Source organism: Penicillium robsamsonii (assembly GCF_028829455.1).
Source record: "Penicillium robsamsonii strain IBT 29466 chromosome Unknown utg000002l_segment0_segment0, whole genome shotgun sequence".
Taxonomy (NCBI): domain Eukaryota; kingdom Fungi; phylum Ascomycota; class Eurotiomycetes; order Eurotiales; family Aspergillaceae; genus Penicillium; species Penicillium robsamsonii.
The window spans coordinates 2,186,443-2,210,862 of NW_026643220.1; the positions used below are offsets into that span (position 1 = coordinate 2,186,443).

The 24,420-nt window shown below is 47.3% G+C and overlaps 10 protein-coding genes across 10 annotated transcripts; 4 read left to right on the forward strand and 6 right to left on the reverse strand.

Moving 5' to 3' along the window:
- Window positions 1–444: 444 nt before the first annotated feature.
- Window positions 445–2,557, forward strand: N7447_004083 (flavin-containing monooxygenase; the record flags this gene model as incomplete). Its single annotated transcript, XM_057228358.1, has 5 exons — window positions 445–861; window positions 913–1,154; window positions 1,211–1,571; window positions 1,631–1,886; window positions 1,947–2,557. The coding sequence occupies 5 exons, from the start codon at window positions 445–447 to the stop codon at window positions 2,555–2,557; spliced, it is 1,887 nt and encodes a 628-aa protein (XP_057087699.1).
- A 601-nt stretch (window positions 2,558–3,158) lies between these two features.
- On the reverse strand, window positions 3,159–4,922 carry N7447_004084 (Major facilitator superfamily domain general substrate transporter; the record flags this gene model as incomplete). The annotated part of the gene is made up of 6 exons (XM_057228359.1): window positions 3,159–3,176; window positions 3,235–3,443; window positions 3,492–4,204; window positions 4,260–4,300; window positions 4,353–4,631; window positions 4,683–4,922. 6 exons carry the CDS (start codon window positions 4,920–4,922, stop codon window positions 3,159–3,161), a joined length of 1,500 nt encoding a protein of 499 aa, XP_057087700.1.
- Window positions 4,923–5,511: 589 nt separating this feature from the next.
- Window positions 5,512–6,716, forward strand: N7447_004085 (MBL fold metallo-hydrolase; the record flags this gene model as incomplete). The annotated part of the gene is made up of 3 exons (XM_057228360.1): window positions 5,512–5,861; window positions 5,919–6,059; window positions 6,128–6,716. The coding sequence occupies 3 exons, from the start codon at window positions 5,512–5,514 to the stop codon at window positions 6,714–6,716; spliced, it is 1,080 nt and encodes a 359-aa protein (XP_057087701.1).
- A 421-nt stretch (window positions 6,717–7,137) lies between these two features.
- N7447_004086 (Short-chain dehydrogenase/reductase SDR) lies at window positions 7,138–10,144 on the reverse strand (the record flags this gene model as incomplete). The annotated part of the gene is made up of 12 exons (XM_057228361.1): window positions 7,138–7,400; window positions 7,450–7,803; window positions 7,853–8,027; window positions 8,083–8,148; window positions 8,220–8,290; window positions 8,357–8,426; window positions 8,477–8,534; window positions 8,909–8,931; window positions 8,981–9,135; window positions 9,214–9,448; window positions 9,510–9,682; window positions 9,769–10,144. The coding sequence occupies 12 exons, from the start codon at window positions 10,142–10,144 to the stop codon at window positions 7,138–7,140; spliced, it is 2,019 nt and encodes a 672-aa protein (XP_057087702.1).
- Window positions 10,145–11,519: 1,375 nt separating this feature from the next.
- N7447_004087 (putative neutral amino acid permease) lies at window positions 11,520–13,066 on the reverse strand (the record flags this gene model as incomplete). The annotated part of the gene is made up of 4 exons (XM_057228362.1): window positions 11,520–11,560; window positions 11,619–11,994; window positions 12,046–12,126; window positions 12,188–13,066. The coding sequence occupies 4 exons, from the start codon at window positions 13,064–13,066 to the stop codon at window positions 11,520–11,522; spliced, it is 1,377 nt and encodes a 458-aa protein (XP_057087703.1).
- A 1,851-nt stretch (window positions 13,067–14,917) lies between these two features.
- On the reverse strand, window positions 14,918–16,219 carry N7447_004088 (uncharacterized protein; the record flags this gene model as incomplete). The annotated part of the gene is made up of 1 exon (XM_057228363.1): window positions 14,918–16,219. The coding sequence occupies one exon, from the start codon at window positions 16,217–16,219 to the stop codon at window positions 14,918–14,920; it is 1,302 nt and encodes a 433-aa protein (XP_057087704.1).
- A 2,063-nt stretch (window positions 16,220–18,282) lies between these two features.
- Window positions 18,283–19,150, reverse strand: N7447_004089 (uncharacterized protein; the record flags this gene model as incomplete). Its single annotated transcript, XM_057228364.1, has 2 exons — window positions 18,283–18,314; window positions 18,376–19,150. 2 exons carry the CDS (start codon window positions 19,148–19,150, stop codon window positions 18,283–18,285), a joined length of 807 nt encoding a protein of 268 aa, XP_057087705.1.
- A 1,629-nt stretch (window positions 19,151–20,779) lies between these two features.
- N7447_004090 (uncharacterized protein) lies at window positions 20,780–21,399 on the forward strand (the record flags this gene model as incomplete). Its single annotated transcript, XM_057228365.1, has 5 exons — window positions 20,780–20,818; window positions 20,871–20,953; window positions 21,002–21,132; window positions 21,182–21,210; window positions 21,280–21,399. 5 exons carry the CDS (start codon window positions 20,780–20,782, stop codon window positions 21,397–21,399), a joined length of 402 nt encoding a protein of 133 aa, XP_057087706.1.
- A 522-nt stretch (window positions 21,400–21,921) lies between these two features.
- On the forward strand, window positions 21,922–22,993 carry N7447_004091 (uncharacterized protein; the record flags this gene model as incomplete). The annotated part of the gene is made up of 7 exons (XM_057228366.1): window positions 21,922–21,927; window positions 21,955–22,089; window positions 22,315–22,416; window positions 22,469–22,504; window positions 22,555–22,634; window positions 22,661–22,797; window positions 22,827–22,993. The coding sequence occupies 7 exons, from the start codon at window positions 21,922–21,924 to the stop codon at window positions 22,991–22,993; spliced, it is 663 nt and encodes a 220-aa protein (XP_057087707.1).
- Window positions 22,994–23,091: 98 nt separating this feature from the next.
- Window positions 23,092–23,899, reverse strand: N7447_004092 (LysM peptidoglycan-binding domain-containing protein; the record flags this gene model as incomplete). Its single annotated transcript, XM_057228367.1, has 4 exons — window positions 23,092–23,120; window positions 23,206–23,412; window positions 23,489–23,788; window positions 23,854–23,899. The coding sequence occupies 4 exons, from the start codon at window positions 23,897–23,899 to the stop codon at window positions 23,092–23,094; spliced, it is 582 nt and encodes a 193-aa protein (XP_057087708.1).
- Between the last annotated feature and the right edge of the window lie 521 nt (window positions 23,900–24,420).

Here is a 24,420-nt window from a genome sequence, read left to right on the forward strand (position 1 = left end):
TTATCCCCCACAACCGAGACAACGACAAGAGACAGGCGATGTCGGTGTTTCCAAAAGGGGATTGCCGGAGCCACGTGCTGCGCTAGCCCCTTTCCACCAGGACATCTCGGCTACCCCAGCCTTGGCGTTGGCTGCGCATACGATTGAACCCTTCGGCACGCAATTTGCTTCAGTAAAGTCACGGCGCGAGGTGGGGCAGAATGGGTTGCTCTGTCGGCACAGAACGTTCTCCTCTTGGCCAGGCAGGCAAATATGGAGGCATAGCGGCACTTGTCTCCCGCATTCCTGTTCCAGTATAAAGTTGGGGACTTTCGACATCGAAATGTATCAAGAAGTCCAATCCGCCGATCACCTTACTTGACTTGCGAAGTGTCGAGTTATCAAAAGTTCAACTGGGACTTCTACCCCCTCTTCATCTTCCATTGAGACTATTTTCCCACGACAATGGCACCATCAATTGTGACCCCAGACCTACCAACGTCACCCGTGGCGGATGGAAAGGTCCCTGCGGCTTTCACTACCAAAGACGCGAAGGATCTTCCAGAGACCTTGCGTTCGCATTTCGCTGACCATATCAACGGCAAACCTACCGATGGTCCAAAATCCACAACCAGCGACCGGCTCAAGGAACACACAGTTCCATTCAATGACCAATACGCCCTAAACCCTCGCAAATTACGTATTATAACTATCGGTGCCGGCTTTTCTGGGCTTGTGCTTGCGCACAAATTCCAACATGCCTACCCTGAACTTCAGGACTTTGTTGATCACACCATTTTCGAAGGCCGAAGTGATATCGGAGGAACTTGGCTCGTCAATACTTACCCCGGTGTGCAATGTGATGTGCCATCTCATATCTATGTAAGTCTACGCCAACCGCTCCTCATATGGATTTTCTGCTGACATACTCAGGCCTTCCCATTTGACCCTAATCCAGACTGGCCCCGCTTCTATTCCAGCGGTCCAGCCATTCAAGAATACATCAAATCGACAGTGAAGAAGTGGAACCTTGATCGTGATATAAAGTTAGAAACTCAGGTTGTCGGTGCCTACTGGCAGGAAGATTCAGGAAAATGGAAGCTTACTGTGAAGCACGATGGAGTCGAGCGTGATGAGTTCTGTGACATTCTGATCTCAGGCCAAGGTAACTTGGTGTACGTACTCCACTGGTCTCATGTGAACCTGAGAAGCTGGATTAACATCTCGATAGGAGCCCTGCCTGGCCAAAGATTACCGGACTGTCGGATTTCAAAGGCCATGTTACGCACTCTGCGCGATGGGACCATGACTTCGATTACTCCAACAAGCGCATAGCTGTCATTGGCAATGGATCATCTGGCATCCAGATCGTACCTCAAATGACTAAACTGCCCGGTACCACTGTCCGCAACTTTATTCGTGGTCCAGCTTGGGTCTATTACCGTGTCCCCCCGTCAAAGCATCTTGGGCGCGAAACCGAAGATACCAACCCAGAGTTCCTCGAAGAAGAAAAAGAGAGCTTTCGTGACCCTGTTCAACATCGGGAATACCGCAAAGGAATTATTCACCGTACTAACAAGGCATTCCGTTTAGTAAGATCACATCCTTCAACTGCACTGTCTAGCTCAAGCTGACATTAAACGTCATATAGTTCATGAAAGGAGAGCCCAACGAAACTACCGTAGCACTAGCATCAGCTCAGATGGCTGAGAAGCTGAACCATGACCCTGTGCTGTGCGAACAACTTATCCCCAAGTGGGAGATCGGTTGCCGTCGCGTGACCCCAGGCCCCGGCTACCTAGAGTCATTCTCGAAGCCAAATTGCAGTCTGACCTCGAGCCCCATTACCAAGATCACCGAGAAGGGTATTGTCACTGCTGATGGGCAAGAGTTTGAGTGTGATGTTTGTAAGTTTATCCTTTATCCCTTCGCGGACATTTTGAGCAATTCCTAACATAGCATCTCAGTGGTTTGTGCGACCGGTTTTGACGTCTCTAAATGCCCTCAATATCCTCTTGTCGGCCAGAATGGAGTCAACCTCGCTCAGAAATGGAAGGATGAGCCCACCTCTTACCTATCAGTGGGAACCGATGACTTCCCCAACTATTTCACAATGGCCGGCCCCAACTGTCTCTGTGGTCACGGGTCCCTCGTCGAGGCTTTGAATTGGACGGGCGACTACTTTGTCAAAATGATCAAGAAGATCGCCACAGAAGACATCAAATACATGGTTCCAAAGGCCTCGTCCGTGCACGCATTCGGCAAATATCAAGACGAAATCCACAAGACATTAGTGTGGTCCGGCTCTTGTCGCAGCTGGTACAAGAGAGGAACCGTGGACGGCCGAGTTACACATCTTTTCGCAGGGAGTGCTATCCTGTTCCGCCGCCTCCTAGGCGAGATCCGCTCAGAACATTATGACATTGCTTACAACTCGGGCAATCCGTTCCGCTTCCTTGGCAACGGATTCACTGAGTGGGAGATGAAACCGGATGCCGATCTGGGATGGTATGTGCAGGTCGCTAAATCAGGACCTGAGGCCTCTACTAGCAATGATATGAGCTGGGTAGCAAAATAGACGATCATTTGAGGATGCATTCCGCGTCGTTATTCCATGATTTGAGTCATTATATTTGTTTTACATAGTCCGAAAGTTGAATATACCTACTTTGCTACGTTTATTTTGTTTAAAGATTGTTTCTCCTTCCATGGTACAGTCACTTAATTGGATAAGAGTGATCATGCGCTCAAGCAACAGTCGGGGATCGAATCTTATGAAATATCTTTTACCCCTTTGCTCATTAGTACAGATGAAAAAAAGAGCCAGAATGGGATGACATTTAAATCACAATGACCTTTTAAAACTACTACTGAATTTCAGACTACATTTTGAGGAATATTGCATGGATGCGGTATAATACTACTTCGGTTTGCTGACTACGTCGCCTACCAGATTGGAGAGGTATATCTGGACTGTGAGGAAAAGGGAGTTAGAAGAGATTGCAGACAGGACCATGAAGGACAAAGATTTATAATACTGTAATTTGAGTAGTTATTGCGTAGATCCACCATAAACAAAATATTGTATTCTCCTGCGCTCAGGAGATCAAGACTAAGTAAGCTACCTATTGTACTTCAAGTTACCCAAACCACCCCCAATCCGCCTATCGTCGCTTCTCTCACAATGAATACCGGAACTGCATATTCTGTGGGTCTGTCAATAAATGAATGCAAATTGGCACTTGGGTTACTCACCATCTTATCGGTCAAGTCATCCTCATAGGCATGTTCAAAGCCTTCCACTGTTCCCATCTTGTCACGGCGGCGGTTCTCCAACGAGCAGAGGATGCGGTACACCAACACAAGGAGACCCGCAATAATTGCGGTGATAACCACCACGATGAATCCCAGATTATAATGTGGTGAGTCTTCGTGTCGGAAGACCTGGGGTCCTGCGAAATTGCCTGGTGGAGATCAGTGACAGCACTTTTACATTTGTGGGTATAACCTACCAAGGGAGTATCCGATATATAATGCTGAGGAGGCGAGAGATCTTTTGGTATAGCCAGCGTTGTTCGCAAGGAAGAGACCCATCGTCACTGCATATCCAGCACCGGTGGTAGTGAGAATGTAGCAGGCAAAAAGGAGTGCACCAAGTTCCGACCGAGGCAGAAGCCAGAGCATGAGAGCAGCAGTCATAGTAACTAGTTGGGACATGATGACGAGATATGCGCGCCATCCAGGGAATTTGTACGCTAGGTATGTTGTGATCAACATCATGGTGCCGGCATACACGCCGGAAGGTATCATGAGAAGCAGCGAATTGAGTGGGTTGAAGCCAAAGCCATCGATAATGATAGCCTGGAAAGTCGAAATTGGCGCATTGGCAAACATACCGCACAAAGCGTAGAAGAAAATCAACCAGAACTTGATATCGGTCAGAAGCTCAATGGCTTGACCACCTTTGAAATGCGTGTTTCTGACTCCAGAGTTGTTTGTTCTCATGCGAGATACCGCAATGAAGCGTTCTCTATCGTTGAAGCCCTTGGCTCGGATAGGATCGGGGGGTAGGACGAAGTAAACCAGGACACCACAGATGATAGTTAGGCCGCCGGCGAGGAAGTACATATAGAACCATGGGGCGAAGGCTCCTCCGAGGTGCCCAAGTGCATAGTTGACAAGAGGCGAGAAAATGGATACATAGCCTGTGCATGAGTACCAGGCACTAGAAGGGAGTCAGCTGGAGGTCAAGTTCGCCTAATGTTGATATAAATACATACCCCATTCTCAGAGATTGTTCGTCCTTTTTGTACCATCCACCCTAGAGAACGGTGAGCCACAGTCGTTTGATGGGAGTAGCCAAGGTTACATACGACAATCATCATGAAAATTGGACTGATGCCAGCCTCGGTGAAGCCAAGAAAGAATCTTTGCGCGTATAATCCCCGGAAGTTCGTACAGGCAGGCGTGAGAATCAAGGTTGTTCCCCAAACTATGATGGCCAATGAAGCAACGCGTTCAATGGGAAACCTCTGGGCCAGGACAGTGACTGGATAAGCGCCCAGGATAAACCCAAGGTAGAAGATGGAAGAAGACATGGAAAAGCGATTTCCGCTGTTCAGGTGCAAATCCTCTTTGATTCCAAAAAGGGCCTGCAAGGTGCATCAGTTCCTGTAGGATTGTAGGTGACGAGATGGTCTTACCGCTTGTCCAAGCAGGACCTTGTCGGCGTAAAGAAATGCGTAGGTGATGCACAGAACAGGGAGCAGCTTCATGTCAATCTTTCTGCGCAGCTGGTTCTCCTCCTCTGGAGTCCAGGTTGGATCACCCTCATACACCGCCAGGACCTTGATCGCTTCATCGCCGTGCGCGGTGTCGAGCTTTTTCAAGTCACCCTCCTCGCCATTAGAAATATGAGAGACATGTTCCTTAATTGAGCTCATAATAAAGGTCTAAATCGAATCAGATTGTGTGGTAGAAGACCAAAGAAAGCCTCACGGCAATGGCTGGGAGCCCCTTTTTATCCCCGGACATATGGTACTGAAATCCTGGGGAACAGATCCGCACGGAGCTGCTGAGCAATGCCAATTTCTAGGCATAATTGAGCTCCGTCTTGTGGATAGTATTGGGATTATCATGTAGGCATAACAAGACAGCCGACGGAGAAACCGTAGCAGGATTACCGATGGCATAGCCGAAAGGTTTAGTAAAACCGTGCGGCCGTCCATGACGAGTCGATGCCAGCGTCTAGCTCCCGAAAATGCGGGGACCTAAATGCGGGGAAGCGCTGATACGAGGGCAAATCCTGACATGTTGAAATATTGAAACAATAGGGAATTTCAGCCGAAAGCTCGGGGGTATGGAGTTGTGGTTATCCGGATCAGGAAACACCGATAGTGCGACAGTGTGAGAGGCCGATGCCGCTCCAGAGCGGGGGTCCCCACAATTCATCGACTGCGACGTCTCATAAAGAAAAGACACCAATATCATATCCGCTTCGTGTTTGAAAGAAGATCCTAACTTCGAGCAAACATGGCAAGTCGACCACACATCGAGCTGCCTCCTGGCGAGGAGGTGGTGAGCGTGAAGATGATCAACCCAGTCAATTTTGGGCCAGCTATCATCAACCGGTTCATGGAGCCCCCTGTGCCTGGTGTGGAAAAAAAGAAACCCGGACCCGTTTTGACGTTCCTTTTGGAACACCCCTCAGGTCAAAAATTGGTGTTTGATCTGGGTATCCGCAAGGATTATCAAAATTACGCTCCCACTGTGGCAAATTATATACCGACCACGAATTACGACATACAAGTATCAAAGAACGTGGTCGATATCCTAGAAGAGAACGGGATCTCTGGAGAGAGCATCAATGCAGTTATCTGGAGGTATTTGTTGGTGAAGCATTGGAACGTTTCCACAGAAGGCTAACAGTCGCTTGACAGCCATTGGCATTGGGACCATATTGGGGACCCATCCAGCTTCCCTAGCAGCACTGAGTTAATTGTGGGATCCGGGTTCTCGGATGCCATGTTGCCTGGTTATCCTGCCAATCCCAAATCTCCTATCCGGGAGAGCGACTATGCGTAAGTCCTAGTGCATTACGGGGTAAACATCAAGAGCTTTTGGAATTTGAATATCTAACTTATTATAGTGGCCGCTCCCTGCGCGAGATTCAATTTGATGGGCCAGATGCCCTGCGTATTGGAAAATTCCCAGCAGTCGATTACTTCGGTGATGGATCTTTCTACCTCTTGGACAGCCCAGGACATGCAATCGGGCATCTTTGCGGTCTAGCGAGAACGACTGTAGATCCCCCTACTTTCGTCATGATGGGAGGGGATATCTGTCATTACGCGGGCATCTTTCGGCCATCGAAATATCTCCCTGTGCCAGCGTCAATCTCTCCACACCCGTATAATGCAGAGAGTGAGGGACCATTCTGCCCTGGCAGTGTTTTTGATGATATGCAGCACACCAGAGGAAGAAAGCCAACAGATACGGTCTACGAGATGTGTTTCGGTCACGACATCCCCCTTGCGCAGAAGACCCGTGACCAACTGCAAGAATTGGACTGTGATGAGAACATATTTGTTATTATTGCACATGATTCAAGTGTCAGAGATGGGGTTGACCACTTCCCATTGAGTCTCAATGGTTGGAAGGAGAAGGGGTGGGCCCAGAATGTCAAGTGGACTTGGTTTCGGGATCTGGAACCCTTTTGGAAGTCGAAAGGCTTGTAAAGGGCACCCTTTTTATCATATAGATGAGAATTATAAAGGCATTATATGTTAGGATGTTCTACCAGGCAGTGCCGAAGTAAATACTGCTCTATTGGCTTGCGTACGTTCTTCATATCCGTAGCCAAAATAGCCAATTATATTTTGGGGTCACATTTCGATTAAGAAAATATGTCATACTCCGGTAGCTTTAATTTTCGTTTATTAAAGAGAAATACTACATTATCATCGGAACATTCACCTACTTCGGCTCGAGGATTTGAGGAAGTGTATTTCTGATAAAGCGACGTCATTCAAAATAGAAAAACGACTTGAACAAAAAGATAGGATAACTCGCTTACAGTTGGATTCACTGGCATCATGATACATATTTACATATGGTTTCGAACAAGAATATGATGTTGTTCAGTATGTTGTGGTGATGCTATTCATGCAACAAGGCAACCCGGGCTTTCACCTTTCCGTCACAAACACCCTTCAACACCTGGGGAAATTCCTTCAAGTCGGCGGTCTCTACCTGTGGCCTAATCACCCCCTTCGAAATCAAATCCAGGACTTCCTTAAGATCTCTCCATTGCCCACCGTATGTGAAGATAATGCTCAGTCTCTTCTGAATGCCAATCTTCATGTCGATTGTGTTCTCGTCATCAAGAGTACCGACACACAAAAGCTTCCCTCCTCTGCGAACTATGAAATGGTCAGCGCTCTGACACTACTTCAGTTACAGGATACTTACCAATGTTTTGTGCATCCTGGAAAGTCTGGTGTGTTCCCACAAAGTCCAATGTGGTATCAATCTTGCCCTGCAACCCATTCTCGCGCACAAAATCCTGTACTGACTTTCCAGCTGGTACAAGATCTTCTCGAGGAACACCAAATCTCGCAGCCTCCTCCAACCGTTCTTGTCGAATATCAGAAACTATAACTCTAGCCCCGATATGCAGAACAATTTGCAACGCATTAAACCCGAGGCCTCCAAGGCCAAATAGAAAGACCGTCTCGTTAGACTTGACCTCTGCACGTCTCACAATGGCATGATAACTTGTTTTGACAGCATCCGTTGCTACTGCTGCTACAGATGACGGAATTCCTACAAATTTTGTTAGATCGAGTCGAACAAGATCATCGTGGACACGAACCTTCCGGGACATGAACTACTGCTCGAAGGTCTAGGGCAGCATATGGGGCATAGAAACCGTCTTGGCCAATACCAGCGTGGTGAGCCTGCTCACATAGCTGAGCGAGATCCCGTGAGCACTCTGGGCAGTCATCTGAGCCACAGCCAGGGACGGCGATAGTCGCAATTCGATCCCCCTATGTAGGTTGTTAGGCCTGTTGCATCTCCTCGAAGTGCATTTGCACAACTTACCACACTGAAACCGGAGTCCTTCACTTGGTTGCCTATCTGTACAATCTCGCCGCATCCTTCATGACCCTGAAAACAAGAAATTCTGGTCAGCCTGTCGCAGTTCCTGGGTCTTGATAGATGGGACATGATCGAAATACCAGGGTATATCTTTCTTGGAACCAAGGACGCTGCTTTTCACTCGTGAGAAGTGAATGGTCGCTATGGCAGACTAGCAAACAGTTGTTAGCATCATTTTCTGCAGCGGCGATGTCAACAACAACTATCAAATACTCACCCCCAGAAGCTAGCAACTTCACTAGGAATCCCCCACTGGGCGTCGCAGGGACCGGAACCTCTTCCCATACCTGTGTGGTTATCAGCAATAGTTCCCGCCGGCAAATTCGCGGTTACTCACAGGCTCGGGGTTTCCCTTGTGTTTCCTCCACGCGTACATAGTGGCCGGGATGTTAGTGCTTGTAGGAACCGTCATAATTTGCAAATCTATGTTGTGTAACTTGGTGAGTGCCAGTATCTCAACCACAGCCGCTTTATATGTATATTCGCTACCTTTGTACTAACGCGTGCTCTTGACTAGGATCTGCCGTTCGGCTGTGCGGTGCCGACATAACCGGACATACCGAGTCGTCATTTACTTTGGACCGAAGCATTTTCCGGATTATCGTACGGGGCTACCCTTGGTATTGAACACTCCGAGCGGAGTACACGGAAAGACATCGAATACTGAAGATTCGGGTGCATGATATTTACTGTGAAACAAAGCTATTCAAACTTAATTTGATTTCAATACTAGACAAGACGTGCCCCTATAGTCAAGCTTCGCACTCACACTGGCCGTCCTTGACCCTGTCTCTGCTGATAGTCAGCAACAGAACGCGAATCAATCTTTGTAAATTCTCACTTTATAATCATCCAGCCATTTATCCTCGATGATGACCAATTGTGATGCTTGCTTTTTCGCGAAGTATGCGTCTCTGGGGTCGGAATAGTCTTCCCTGTCTACATCCATGAATCCCTCCTTGGCTATGCTCCTCGGTGTGATCATGAGTGAGCGGCCTGGCAGGGTTAGCTATAATATCGCTATAATGTCTTATATAAAGACAAGGTATAAAGAAAGGGTGTGGCTTTACATACCATTGATGGATTTATCGCAGGCGATGCGGATCATTGCACCGGCGCAATCAGCTTGTTCACCGAACTCGACACCACGCTCAATTAGCCAAGCTTCGTACTCCTTGGTCCGGATAGCACTCTTGATCCAGCATGGCGCGACATAGTTGATTCGGATTCCTTGCTCCCAGCTGCTTCGACGGACAGTCTTCATGAAGCCTCGTAGGCCGTACTTGGTCGCTGTGTACTCCCAGTTTCCCTAATGCAGAGGTTAGTTATAGAATTACTCAATTCATGCAAGTATCAGATGATATATTTACTGGCGAATCGATGTATGCGACCATACTTCCAGTCATGATGAAGCATCGGTCGCGGTCAGGGGTATCTGCTTGTTTTCTGAAATAATGAACTGCGAGTTTCCAGGTATAGAATGTCCCGTCCATGTTGACACGGACGATATTGAGATTGGGCTTGGTGGGTGCTCCATTGGGGTCTGTGGACTGTCAGGGCTTTGGTTTCGTATGATTATATATAGCTTAGGTTCGAGCATGTTAAACTTTCAGTTATAGAGAGACATACCATCGAGGTTCCACAGACTGTCACCCGATGCGCGCGAGATTCCGGCATTTGCAATGACAATATCAACGCTGTTATGCTGACTCTTGGTCTTGGCCGTCTCGAATAGTGTAATCAATTGGTCCCAGTCTGTGATATCACACTTGACAAACGCGGCAGTTTCACCATTCGCGTTTAATTCCTTAGCAAGATCTTCTCCTCGGGGGTGAAGGTCTCCAAAGGTGACGAAGGCGCCGGCCTCAACGAAGGCGCGCACCATGGTCTCGCCCATTCCATTTGCACCTCCGGTAATAATGACAGATTTGCCTTTGGCTTTGGTGAGATCGGGCACCACGGCGTGGTCAATTGGGCCCGTGTAGGTGTATTTAGGAAGAGGCATGGTCAACTAGGTTGTAGGTATACAGTGTGTGATTGGAGGTGTTGATTAGGTGTCGAAATGTTACATGGAGAACTGCGGACCTTGGTTATCCCACTTATATCTCCAGCCTGTCTTCCTGTATCCATCTATTTTGTTTTCGTTTCTATGGCAGGCCGGCATAGGATACCCCGCGCTCGCCCCCGCAAGGATTATTGCCGAGACTATTGCCATGCCGGTATTCCAAAAGGGGATACCCGATATATAGCCGGCGTAGTTAATTAATAAATTCATTCGGTCATTGAGTACTGTTGCCGCAACGTTCGTGTTGGGGTAAGGAAGGTAAAAAGTAGCCTTGAGATTACATGAGGCTGGGAATATGTTGCTCTTAGCAAAAACCCACACCTGTGGGAAGCATTTCCCACACATTTGACTTGCAATGTATTGCAATCGTCCACTGGAGCTTACGTCCCAATTTGAGCCCAGACCAGAAACTAGCAGGTATGGAATATATCTTTGTTAAGAGAGAGCCCCAAAGATTTATTGGTGATGACCTACTAACTTACTGACGTACAGCTAAAGTACCGCTGAACGGGCGCGACGCGCTGGTTTTCACCATTTCAAGGGCTGTGTTCGTATTCTAGCTTGGGCAACATAGAGACACGTAGATGAATAATCGAGTCCTGTTTATCGGGAGCCAGTTTTCGAGAAGTTGAGGCCTGGTGAGAATTGTTCAAGTTCTGCCTTAGCGTCGTGCGACGCGGGATGAAGCACCCGGCCAAGATACCTGCGGCTAACTGCAGGTGCTGCGATAAGGCATGGACGGCAGTGTCAGTCCCCACGAGACTAGGCCGAAAACCGCAAGGTCGTGGCCTAACGTGGGTCCACACGGGATACCACGAATTTGCGATTCAGTCAAGTCTTGCGATGGAGTCTGGAGCACTGAAATAATGGTGTGTCATGAAAGTGTGAAGACTTCGGGAGGACCACTGGGCAGAAAACCTTTCACGTCTGAAAAAAAAGAGAAGCGGGAAGGAATCAAAGTTTTGATAGGCAAAGGCCATACTGAATACGGTTAGAGCAGCACCAACATGTGGGTTCCCGAGGACGCGGAACTCCGTCCGGGGACCACACGGGGACCAAATTCGGGTGCAAGTGGGAACGGTACCTACATTAGTGACTAGTGTTTGCATTAGCGGCCCTAACGAGACCTATTGAGAGTTAGGCACGTCTCGAATACAAAATTTGATACCATTCTATGACAACTCATTACATTATGACCACCCGGGCCCTCATTATAACCATTCACACCAGGTGTTGAGCATATATATGACTCCAGCTGGGAGCCGATCCCTAGGCGGCTGGACCAAACAAAGAGTATTTCCTCGAAAACGCATGCTTAGGACGAGTTCGAGTTGTCGAGGCAGCTGAAAGTGGAGCCTAATGAAAAAGACTGTCAGTCGCAGGTTCTGCACTGTTGGGGTATACCAAGACATACCGATCATTCCCGTTGCGTAGGCATCAATGATCTGAATGACAACGCCGTAGGTCGCACCAACAAGGAAGAAAATCCCTAGAAGTACCATTCCCCAGTGTAGCAGGTAGATCACCTGTTGCACAAGTGTACCCTTCCGGTAGTGACTGTTGCTGTGCAGCCACAAGAAGCCAGGAAGACACATGGCAAGGGGGGCGAAGCAAACGGACCCGATCAGGGCAACCAGATAGTTGAAGATAGGGATAGTTTCGCTGAGGATGAAGGAAATAGCACCAAGACTGATTGTGCAGCCCAGCCAAGTCGCCCAATGAACGACAGTGTTGGCCTGCAAATGCCGCGTGTTACCCAAGATGCGCACAAAGACGTATTTGGCGGCGACCTAAATAGCAAAGTCAGTTCTGGAAGCACAAGTCGCGAGGGGGATACTCACATGCAAGTAGATCGTGGCGCTCACAACCAGTCCTAGCAATGCAACACCGTATGATACCATCTTGATCGTCTGGCCGGCGCTCTGTACATCACAAGAATTAGCTAATTGCATCCGTAGGTAGCGTCAAACATAGGATACATACACCCAAAGATGGACTGGCCACCCATTGTCCACACCAACGATACACAACCAAACTGAACGCAAGGTACGATGCATTAACCACAATCATGCACAAATACAACGCCTTCTTGTAGTCCTTCGGGTTTCGCATCTCCGACATCACCGGGATGAAGGCGCTGGTACCAGCCGTGGAAACAAAGATAGTACTGGAAGCAACCATGCCAGCAGCGAATCCGGGGTTATTGATAGCGACGTAGCCGAGGTCATAAGGGCCCTCTTGGGGCGCGGCGGCCGGCCGGTCGCGCGTTGTGACTCCGATAACAACGATCAGAACTGCGGCATAGATCGAAATGAATCCTGCATATGTGAGCCAGCCCACATGCTGGAGTTTGCGTACCGAAGCTGTCGCAATGATCACAACCGCTCCAACCAAAGACCACCAGACGGTGCAAGCAGAGTGATGCGAGAGGGCATTCAAGCCCGTTGAAACCCCAATGATACCACTGCCCACGACAAGGACGTAGCCGATGAGGAAGAGTAACCCGGTAAGCTCCTTCGCGAAGAACCCGCCAGCAACTTCCGCCATATCTGCAATGGAATGGCAGTGAGGATGCTTCTTGCGAAAGTCGCCCAGAATCACGAAAGAGTAAGTGTTGAACGCGCCCCAGGCGACGATACTGATCGAGCCACCCACCGCACCGAGGGAGTACAGCGAAGCTGGCAGCGACAGCACACCAGTCGCGAAGAGAACCTTCACGAAGATAATACACGCTTTAAACCAGCCAACACCCCGGAAGCTGACACCATTCTCGGTCTTCTTGAAGACCTCATGCTCCTCAGTGGAGTCCCTAGAGCTTCCTAGCTCCGTGTCATCCACGGTTGCCTTCTCATTGATAGTCATGGCGATTGAGTTTGGCTAACAAATTGTTGCCCGTGGGAAAGGTATGTTTCAGAGACAACAGCCGGGGGATGTGGGAAAAACCTTACAAATGTATTGTTCTCAGAGACCTCCCATGGCGGTAATCAACTGTGGACCCTGGAGTACAAGCGTTGATCAATTGCCACTAGTTGATATACACTAGTTTTTGGCGACTATGCTGGTTTGAAGTTGGTCTATTGACCTCGCGATGTTCACGGAAATAGCCCGGATAGCCAGCATCACATCATTGAGAATCAGCTTCTTCCTGTTCGTTCAGGGCCGCTGATTCCCCGAAGGTCAGTCGGCAAGGAAAAGTTGAGCTTGCAGCCATCTCGCTGTTCAACCTAGATGTGTGATCCACAGCAAATAACAAGCGGCGTGGGGCTATGTTTGGCCACAAATGATTGGGCTTTCTCTTGGCAACACACTCAGAGCTTTGCTAGTTACAAGCATATCGGCGCGGATCACAGAACCAAATATCCTCGAGTCATAATTTTCGTAGGTAAACTCTTCATTATCGGAAGATTGCCCTCGAGAATATAGCTAATAAATTTGAGTGCATCTGATGTTGAGTAAGCGAGAGAGAAGGGAGAGCGGTCATGTCACGTGAGGCTACATGGCCTAAGGCATTATTACATGTAGAATAGAATCTTTGGGATGCTCTGTGACCAAAGGTTAGCGGACCGGTAATCCATCTAAATCACGTGATAACACACTATCTTATCTCCACCAGTCCGCTCACCTCCCGTAATTAGTATTTAATACTTAGTTTTACGGCATTACCCGTAATATTATTATATTGTACTTTTAATCATCTTAACCTTAGAAAACTACTACGCACTCTTAATGAATTAAATTCATTGAGGTCTTAATCTCGCGTAAGTTACTGGTGGGTTTGTTCACGAGAGGTTTTCTTGGAAGCCACGTGAATCGGTGAAAGTCAACAGTTGCAAACAATATATCGATTGAGAATCCAGTCCAGCCTGGATCTCTCAAGACAGATCGTCCCGAGATAAGCCAGATCTTTCGGATATTACAGGAAAAAGCCGGGGGACATTTGTCTTCTACATCCGCTAGCCATGCGTATCATATGTGCAAGGCAATCAATAACCTGGGGCCAGCTATAGCCTGAAGATCCACGATTGACGATACGACTTAAAATCGGGGGAACTTTGGCCCTCTCCTATTGTTGCTTGCAAATTTCTGCCGATAGTGGCCGTCATACAGTGTCTCCATGGATCCGAAAATAAAATACATAATGAGAGGTAGCTTCTTGGTACTGGGCATGCCCGTGGGCGGTGGGCGTTATGGACGGGCACTCGAAAATCTAAATAGCCCACCGCTCACCATGGACGGGCGATGTCGCAGTCTATTTACATCACCGAAGAAGATCACTCGACTTGAAATTTTACTTATTAAATAAATAAATACCGGTTTATACCATAAAGATTGAACTAATGTGATGGCACAATATGGTTGAAGATAAGTACTAACAAAACAAATGTAAATAACGGTAAGTTATTATGATAACTCAGCATTTTTCCATCCGATTTAGGTTAGTTATGCTAGCATGGGAATTTCTTTGAGTCCCATGGGATCTATAGGCATGTACAGTGGGCCGAAGATTGTAGGGTGCCCATGGGAAATGTCAAAGTCTATACATGACCGAGGCTCCAACTGGCTGGCTCAAAGGGTGAGACGTAATCTAGCTAGACGCTTTGCTTCGAGAAATGACGACTATGCGTTATATATAAGCGCTATACTCAACTATTTACATCGGAACGCTAACTACATACAAGTTCAGAGATCGCCCGCGATCACCGTCCCAGGTACCTAAAAGCTCCCCCCAGTAATTTGTACAGCATAGTCCAACCCAGACTTGACCTCGCTAGACAGCTTAAACGGATCATACTGTATCAGCTCCGCCGGTGTGTTCACAACAACAAGGCTGGCCTCCTCACTCCCACTAACAGTCACCTCACCACTGCCATTCTCTAGATCAACGTATCTCAACGCTCCACTATCCATGTTCCTCACGGCTAGCGTTGACGTAAACGCCGAGTTCGACTTCACAGTAACACTCACACTCCCCTCGCCAGAGATTTGAATTGGGTTAATATTCGCCCCAAAGTACTGCGGCTGTCGGGCAGCCTTCACAGTAAAGCTCTGCCCACTGCCGTCCAGATTCTCATAACCCAGAGTCTTCCTTTGTTCCAAAAACGCCCGGTTTGCAGCCTCACTCCCAATGTCCACATACGCCATATGCGCCCAGTATCTCCCGACAACCTGCTGAACCGTCGCCCGATTCCCGAGCAGCCTCTGCAACGTGTGCAACGGAGTCTCGTTACTCCCAACTTCATACTCCAGATTCAACCTGAGCACCGCATCCTGGCCCAATCCGGTAAAGTTATCCGGGTTATTCGTCAAGTAGGACAAGATAGGCCAGCTCTGGTAATAATTGCCGGAATCCACACTTCCATCCACAATAACCTGGTGGCTATCCCCAATCACCTTCTGAAGCTCGATGATACTATTCCTGTCTTGTTGGGAATACTTCTCTCGCGCACTCGCGCAAAGATCAGACGTCATCCACGTATCCGCGAACCAATTCGCCAGCGGCTCCCACCAAGCCCCTGTGGCAGTCTGATCGACCCAGTTCTGCGCGTGATACGTAAGGGCATGTCCGTATTCATGGACGGTAACCGACGGATCGGTAAGGTAGGTGTTCACGACCTGCACGAAGCTGAGGCCTGTCTTCGGGTCTGAGCCCATTACACCTGCGGCGCTGTCGAGCGAATCAACGGCGTATATGTTCTCCTTGTACCAAATATCTGCAGTGTCGGAGTCAGAGTTGTACGAGAGACCGGAGGAGCGCCATCCGAGGTCGGTGACGAAGCAGGTATATGCGGATTCGAGCATCTGGAGGGTTTTGTCTGCTTCGTCACCTGTTGCGCTGTACACTCTAAAGCGGGGCGAGTCGGTGAACGTGTTGCCACCGGCGCCGACATTGGGGTTTGCTGTGAACTCGGAGGGTTCTGTGCTGGTAGTACTGGGGGTGGTGGAGGCTTGGGTGTTCGGGGTTGCGAAGGCACTGGCGGCGAAGAGGGCCGCTGCGGCGTATTTGGATGGGGACATGGTAATAATTGCTGTTCACTATTTACTGGTAGGTAGTCTACTGGGATTCGTCGTGCATTTATAGCGAGGGCTAAATTAGCCAAGACGGGCATATCATTGCGCAGGATTGTTTCAGTATGTAACCGTGCCAAGAGCTTTTGACATACTGCAGCTGGGCCCCGTGAAACAGACTCACAGTGAAACGCACTAGGGCTGCTTGTGCCCGAGCTCTGGCAGGACTGCGATATTGGTCTATCAAAGGGGTAATTAGTCATGCCGAACTATTCGCAGGAATTTCATCTGCCTGCTTTTAAGTTTGATCTCCTGCTGTGATGTTCAATGTTTCTACAGCATGCCCTTTCAAGAATGATTCTACATTAATTCTTTCTGCTTATTCAATAAACTCTCTGTAGAACTTAGATCTGGTTAGCAAAAAGCCAACCATATCTCTAAAATGTCATCTAAGTCGTTGTTCAAATATTACTGCACTGATTCTGTCTGACCAATCTAGTCTGTCAGTCTATCTGTTACAGCGTAATATCTGTTCCAATCTGTGGGAGAAGAATACAGCATATTTTACCACTAGACCACACACAAAAACCAAGGTAATTATATGGGGCCTCTAGGCCCCATATCTGACATTTGACACAACCTAATGCGTACTGTTGTGTTGACTTCCCCAGTGGTTAACAGTGGGGACTTATTTCAGCCTGTTTAATCGTGCCTCTCTCTTAAAGAAGCGTAGAGAGAGAACTATCTGTGAACTGTTCTCCCTTTGCATTCTTCTTCTCTGACTAGCTATATCTCGCTGATCTGAAAAACAACGTTTCATAAAGTGGGATGAAGTAGAAAGATGCAGAGCACAATTTAGCGTAAACTAGCTTACTTTCCTATTTTAGGTGTCTCTTTCAAATTTTTTTACGATCTTCCTTTTTATTAGTAGTGGTTAGTTATCATCACTTCTGTTTATCTGCTAGTGACCTGTTAAAAATATGTAGGAAATGTCAGCCTAGAACTCGCGGCACCAGTTCTAGCTAGAATAGGACCGCTTTCCTATCCCTGTTAGTATCTTTTTGTAGGAAGTCATAGAGATAAGACACAGATGTAGAATCAGTAGAGAAAACGCTGTATGTATTGGGATGGACGGACGAGAGAGAGAGAAGAGAGAGTAGGAGAGAGAGCTGTCAGCCTAACTAGGTTCTATCAAATGTTATGCCTGATGCATCTAACATCCCCCTTATAGAACCTGCCTTATACCCCCATTAAAATCTTATATAGTAAAACTCTCCATTTTCAAATATATTTAAATTATACTAAGTAGCCTAGTAAAGACCTCGAACTAGTCGTTTATAAGAGCCTTAGTATTATGGGGCTCTCCTGTCTGAAACTTTAGCCCGCAGGAGGTCGTTAGAAAATGCTTTTCCGTGGGTAAATGTCCCCATTACCGCCTTTATATTTTCTACTAAGTTTATAAGGCCATCGAACTCATTAAGTTATTCGCAAAAACTGCCGAGAGAACGCTGCTCAGCGTCACTGCGCGATTAGTGAGGGATAAGGCTCTCTCCGGCAAAGCTCGTCCTTATACGGCGATATAATGGAGAGCGAGTTCTTCACCACGTCTTAAATGGCCGAACCGGCGGAATGTAACAAGCTGACCATTTTTAATATCCACGGAAGCTTGCTGCAATTTAGGAGCATTTACGCCCTTAAATTCGAGTAGGTCGGAAACGAACTGTGTTATCCTGACCCCGGGGCTTCACCGCTTGGTTTGCATTCCACAATCACTAACTTGAACCTTTTCTTCTCTCTTCAACGATTCCTCTTTGTATATAGCCTATTTTAGGTCCATACGGGCTTAGCCCTTGACGGATGACTTTGAGACAGCAGTAGCGCCCCTGGAGCACACAGGACTATACTTTTCCTGATAAGCTGATGCATTTTTCGATTTGAGCGCTAAATATCAAACTTTATCAGGATTGCGTGAATGGCAAGGTAGATCTTAGGTAGCAGCTATACTTACTACCTTTATAACCCTGTATATTATTAGTATTACTCAAGTCTCTCTTTCGCTTAGACTCCAATATCTACGCGCCCATTCGGCCAATATCGAAGGGCACTATGGTGCGCTAGCTGGTCCTTTCCCCAACGTTTCTTTACCTCCCCGTCCTTTTCCATACACGCTTGATCAAAAACCGGAAGCATATCCTCCGAGACAACTTGCGCGACAGCCTGCCAGCTATTCCCAATCATCGGATTCCTGGTATAAACCACAAACAACACCGTAATAAGCGCAAGTATAATAAAATGCGTCGCAATGATCGATACACCGGCAACAAACTCATCCAACTGGACTGGAATCAAATCGGTGGACGAAAACGCGGTTAATGCCGACGCTATGGGGTCCTCCCGCATCAGGTCATCATAGTATGCTGCTTGGGTTCCTCGCGTTATTAGTGCTTGAAGGGCGAGAGCAGGACTGTTTGTATCGTGTAGAACATCTTTAAATATGTCGGTATAACTTCGGTCTGCTGTGCTGGTGTCTGCTGTGTTTGCTTCCGAGAGGAGAATGCCCTGGTTCGCGCGTGGGAAGTCCGGCGGCGTAAGAGCTTGTTGTGGTGTTGGGAGGAGGTTGAGGAATATAGTTATGAGGTGGAAATAAATCTCAAATTCGTTGAAGTCGTTTTCGATGGCATTGATTCCCATGTCAAAGTCTTCCCATTCTGACCTGGGATTAAGTGCAAGTACACCGCGATGATTCGGGCTATCCGGTATTAAGAATGCACCAAGCTGCCGTCGGGTTGACTCGGTATCGAAACTATTGCTATTTCGGTCCCAAGATAGTCGTGGCTCCCAGTTTTGCCAGGAACTGGCCATGTCAACGGTGAATGTCTTAGAAACGAGGTTAGTGAAGCATGAGGAGACGCGGAGTGCTGCAGTGTTTGAGCCGCTCATGATTATTGACCAAGGGCCATCTTTGTGAATAGTAGTCACTCTGTATGGCGTTGTGATGTTTTCGAGCCAAACGGGTTCAACCATCCTCGAGCCGGTATCTACTATTACCACTTACAAGAGAACACAGCGCAAGGCAGAAAGGACGGGGACGTCCTCCGTACCGTCAGCAATTTTTTGCTTTTTTGGGCGAGGCTGGGGCTGAAGCTGAGCTTATAACTTTACGAGAAAACCAACCAAACTTTTCCCTGAGCCTCCCATAAGTTACACTTCATCTACATGAGAAAGTTCAAAACTATTACCAGCACAATTAAACAGAAAACAGTCAATTTATAAAACATTAAACCTAAACAGACCTCTGTTGAGGTTTAAATCTGTTTAAATACAACACCATTCTATGGTTTTTTGTCTGTTTGGTGTAAAAAGCGGACTTAAAGGCAAAATAGCCGTGCTGCGGGCGCCACTGCCAGAAGCCTGCCCAATAGCTATCCCAGCCCTGCTGCAGCGGTGGACCCATTTCACTGTAGAAGGACTAACTGCGGTGCTAAGGCTTCCGCAGCTAGGCACCGGCAAACACGCCCCGCGGGTCAATAAGTTCGACCCTCCGCCCGCCCTTGGGCGCATGCATATACGAGCTGTAGACTAAATACCATCGTATAGTGTTTTGAGGTGGGCGGGCTGATTGTGTGGGCGGCTCGATTGTGAATTACGTTACAAGAGCAAGATCAAGACCCAACGTGAAATGAAGCAACTGAGATTATCTAAGATTCTGCCGGTGAAAAATTCGCTTATATGAACATTTTCGTGATTGGAGAATGGTCAGCATCTAAAGAGATGGGTGTACGACATCAAGATGGTGCCTTCCGGAGCTTCTAACGACTCGCAGTTATCTATCAAGGACGGAGGGGGGTCCGAGCAGGCGGATGTCGAGTTCCAGTGATTGAGGATCTGCAACCGTGTTGGGATCCTCAACCCTAGTTAGGACCAGCTTGTCCGTTCCAATGCGACTAACGCACCTAATTCCAAAATGTCCACCTAACCGACTTGATTGCAGTGAGGATAGTCCTTGAATAAGATACCTTACTAGCAATAGACGCCATTGTCACTTACATAGAAATAAACTGCCAAGCATTAAGGGGTCTTTGTTTGAGAGCATTGCACCGGATCTATCTCCGATATGATCATGACGCGACTCTGCGTCCGGTATCTATCATTCACAGGTGGGGAAGGGGCCTGTTCTATCGCTACCCTAGATCTGTTGCTCGCCCTGTGCGTACTACTGGGGTGCCGGCCAATAGTAGAAATCCCTCATTGACGATCCCCTTAGTTATGCCGCCAATGACGACGACTGTCCGCGGCAGTCCGCCCGTGAGGCTCAGTATAGGATTACGTGGCTTGTAATGAATTTGCCGAATTAGAATACAAAATTAGAAGGATGATTTAATTCTAAGGAATAGGCCCAGGCTGCCCTGGTGCCAAAAGTCAGGCTCTCTTTAAATTTATGGTCAGGCGGATTCCTCTTTATAATGTTAAATAGATGGCAATCCCTTCGCGGTCCATCTATTTAAGGGACATCCCGGTCTCATCTATCTTACAGCAATTTTCGAGATATATTCGAATCTGTTTTAGAAAATGGTTGTCTGTTACATGGTCGTCACGCCAGATCCTCGTGTAAGTCTATCGGCTTCTCGGTAGAAGAGGCACGTTCTGACTATTCAGGTAGACCACAGTATCAGAATCGTACTATGTCAAATTTGGTGACGGTCCCTCACACGCTGCCTATTACAGATGCAACCCAGATCATGCGTAAGTTTGCGATCATCGTCATCCCACCGGTTGACTAACGTAAAGTAGATACGAAGCAAACGATCGTTCTCCAGCGCAGTATCTTAATGTGGTGACTTATGATGCATCACTGGCGGCCAGGCAGCCAGGTAAATGGTTGGAATGGATTCATATCAAAATCACGGGAGGTATGAGAGTTTGTAAGTGCTGCCATGGTCTGTTAAGGTGCATAAACTAATAATGTCTCAGATGCAAACACAGAATGGCATATGCTGCAAGTAAAATCGGGTCATAATTGCGAAGTCTTAAGGAATAATCTTTGTGCCATGCTAGATCTTTTTCCACAGTGGAACCGATGGGAGGAAATAGGAGGAAGCGTGGATAATCCAACTAGTAATTTCGAGAACATTGTGGACAATACCTGGTGGTGTGATAATCAGGAAGCAATTGCTCAGTTTGTCAATTAAGTATCACTCATTGCATGCTACACACCTACTTGGCCTTTACCCCACTCCGGTTCGGGCCGATCCATGAGAAATGATAATGGATCTGAAGTGAATTACTGGCCTGCCTAACTTAATAACAGCCGGTGAAGTCGGCGCTCTTAAATACAGTCCGTTATATTGGTATTATTCATTTTCTAGTCGCTAATACTCCTTAGTGGCTAATATTCTCTGAAGAAGTCAGAAAACACACTAGTATTCCTGTCCCTTATGTTCTTTCCTGGTCTTTAAACAGCTTAAATGCTGTCGGTGCAGAATATATCATCATGGAGAACGCCGCCGGTGTTCTACCGTTTTAAGTTTAGGGCAGTATACTTAAATTCGATTGGCTATAGTTAATCAGAAACTTGACTTAGATTGAGGATTAATTATCAGCTATTCATTTCCCTGCTTATGGAGGACTGTATCTTCGAACAGATATAGAGTAACTAAATAAGCACCTCGATAAACTTAATCTATATTTATCTTTCTGTATTAGACCTTTTTATGACCGTAGGTATAAATTTAACCTAAGTCTAGACTTTGATAAAGGGCCTTATGGGTCCCCTGCATATTTTAACAGTTTATATACTAACTGTTTATAGGGTGTTTAATTTTAACCCTGAGGATTTCTATTATAAGGCGCGAATTACCACAAATACCAAAGAACAGCCAGTAAGATCAAGCATTCTTTTATAAAGGAGATATCAAAGCATAAACCGAACTCCTACACGTAACATAAAGTGTTATAGAACTTTTAGACTCGAACGAAATATTAAAGCGGAAGCTTCCCAGCCTACTCTATAGTATACTACTATACCGATCTTAATACAGGAAACATAAACTTTTAAATCTTTAAACTAGAATTTTTTCGTCTCCCCAACGATCGTTTCATAATAGTATCCCTTATCGACCTCTAGTAGATTTCCGTTCTTCTTATATTTCGGTAGTCCTAATGGCCAGTCTTTCTTAAACCGCCACAGAACTACCATTACGAGGAAGGTATGTCTAAGGTGGAACTGCGCGATCATTTCAATACCCTAGATAAGGATAGCTAGATGCTTATAATGCACGAATGGTCCTAAAGAAAGTTAGCAAAGGCCAATGAGATTTTAACCTTAAGAATAAACCAGCGCATAGGGCGATGAACGTACCCCGTCTGTTCCGAGATTTATTAATTCGATGCGGAGAAGTCTCCGAAATTGGCGTTCTCCCGCATCGTGCGTGCCTGATAGAACTCTTTTAGAACTGGCTGGACCTTAGATTCTATGGGAAATGCCCTTTATCCTTTACGCGGGAGCAGGTCGATACGCACGAAAGCTAATTCTCGGAGTATCAAGCTTAGTAGGAGTATCAAGCTTAGTATAGGATTCAGGCTCTTGCGTAATAATATATTAACACTGATGGAGAAGGATGGGTCGCACCAGGATTGAATGTGAGCGAGAAGAGGACGCAGAATGAGCAATTGTTGACTATGTACATTGAAAGCGTTGCTGGCGAGAAATCCGCAGACGAGGCGAGAACCATCAGTCCTTTCCTGGTCAAGGCAGGAATATTATTTGAGCATTTTCAATGTTAGATTGACAGACATGGGTAGGGTTCTGGAGTCTGTTATGAATTTTTTCAACATAGTCAGGCCGGAGGACTGGCTGACTCAGGCTGCAAAAAACTACCCTCTTAACCACCGACCACCTTAACCTGCGATGCTAAAAACCGCTCAAACACCAATACAGATATAGTAGCCCAGCCAAAGGTTGCTGCACGAGGCATCTACCTGCGAGTTCCACTTACGGGGCTGTGCCAAGGCAATACCCGCCTCCGTGTAGATGGACCAGCAGCTATCACCATCCTTGATCAGGTGGTACTTCTTGCAGTTGCTGACAACACCAGGCATATGGGGTGTTGGTCCAGTGGGGGCCGTTGGCTGGGGGGCCGAGGTGGTGACTGCGCCGGGAACATGTACGCAGACAAAGTAGTCGAGCCAAAGATTTGAGCATTCTGCACTGGCTGTCAGGTTATGATCTTTGTAGCAGCCCCATGTCTACGAAAGCCATGGAGAAAAGGAAAGACTTACTGGCGTCGACCTGGCTGTTCCAACTCTTGAACTGGGCTTCGGTGATACTATATTTCTTGGCAATGGTATCACACTGATCTCCGGATGAGACTTTGTGGAAGCCATCACAGTTGGAAGCAATGCCGGGCATAGTGGGAGAGTTGCTGGGAGCGGAATAAGTGGTTGTTAGCTGGAAGGCGGTGGTTGTTGAGCTCGTGGATGGGGTTGGTTCATCCGTGGCGGTACCAACCACGCAGTAAGACTTGCTGGTATCGAGATTCGGGCAGGTGATGCCAGGGTTCAGCTTCAGCAAGTCGGTCACTTACAGTCCCCAATCAGCAGTGGTTCCGAAGTCGCAGTTGACAGCGCGGGAGTTAGGGCTGCACCTATTGCTGGGACTTCTCCGACGGCAAGAAGAGCTGTAAGATGCATTGTGCGAGGCTTAAATTTGGGCTTTGTAGAGAAATAAAGTGTACACTTGATGCTTGAGTTTATAAGCTTAGTAGCCATGGAGGGATGTGGAATATCAGTTGGGAGAATGCGACGTGTAACTTAACCCTGGATTTTGTAACTTGTTCCGTAATGCCATAACCTGAGATAACAGCTCACTTCTGTATCTTTTTGAATACCAAGAAGAGAATCAGATCAGAGGACGCGTCCATCTTTCAATTGCCGGGACATCCGAGGCAGCTTCACAGTTGCGTATAAGTCTCTGGAGTTTGGAGTAGACCATCTTAGTATTAGAACAAAATACCGAGCTCTGTACAGCTCTATTTTTTTTCCAAGAGCATTGGAAGGAGTTGTAGTAAAAAGGACAATAGACGAAAGTGGGCGGTGCCAAGCATCGAGTATAGGACCAAAAGGCAGCACTGGCAGAGGGAGACCTAGATATCTTCGTAACATGGTGCTCAGTCACTGCCCTAGGGAAGGAGTAGGATCATCGACACGTAAGA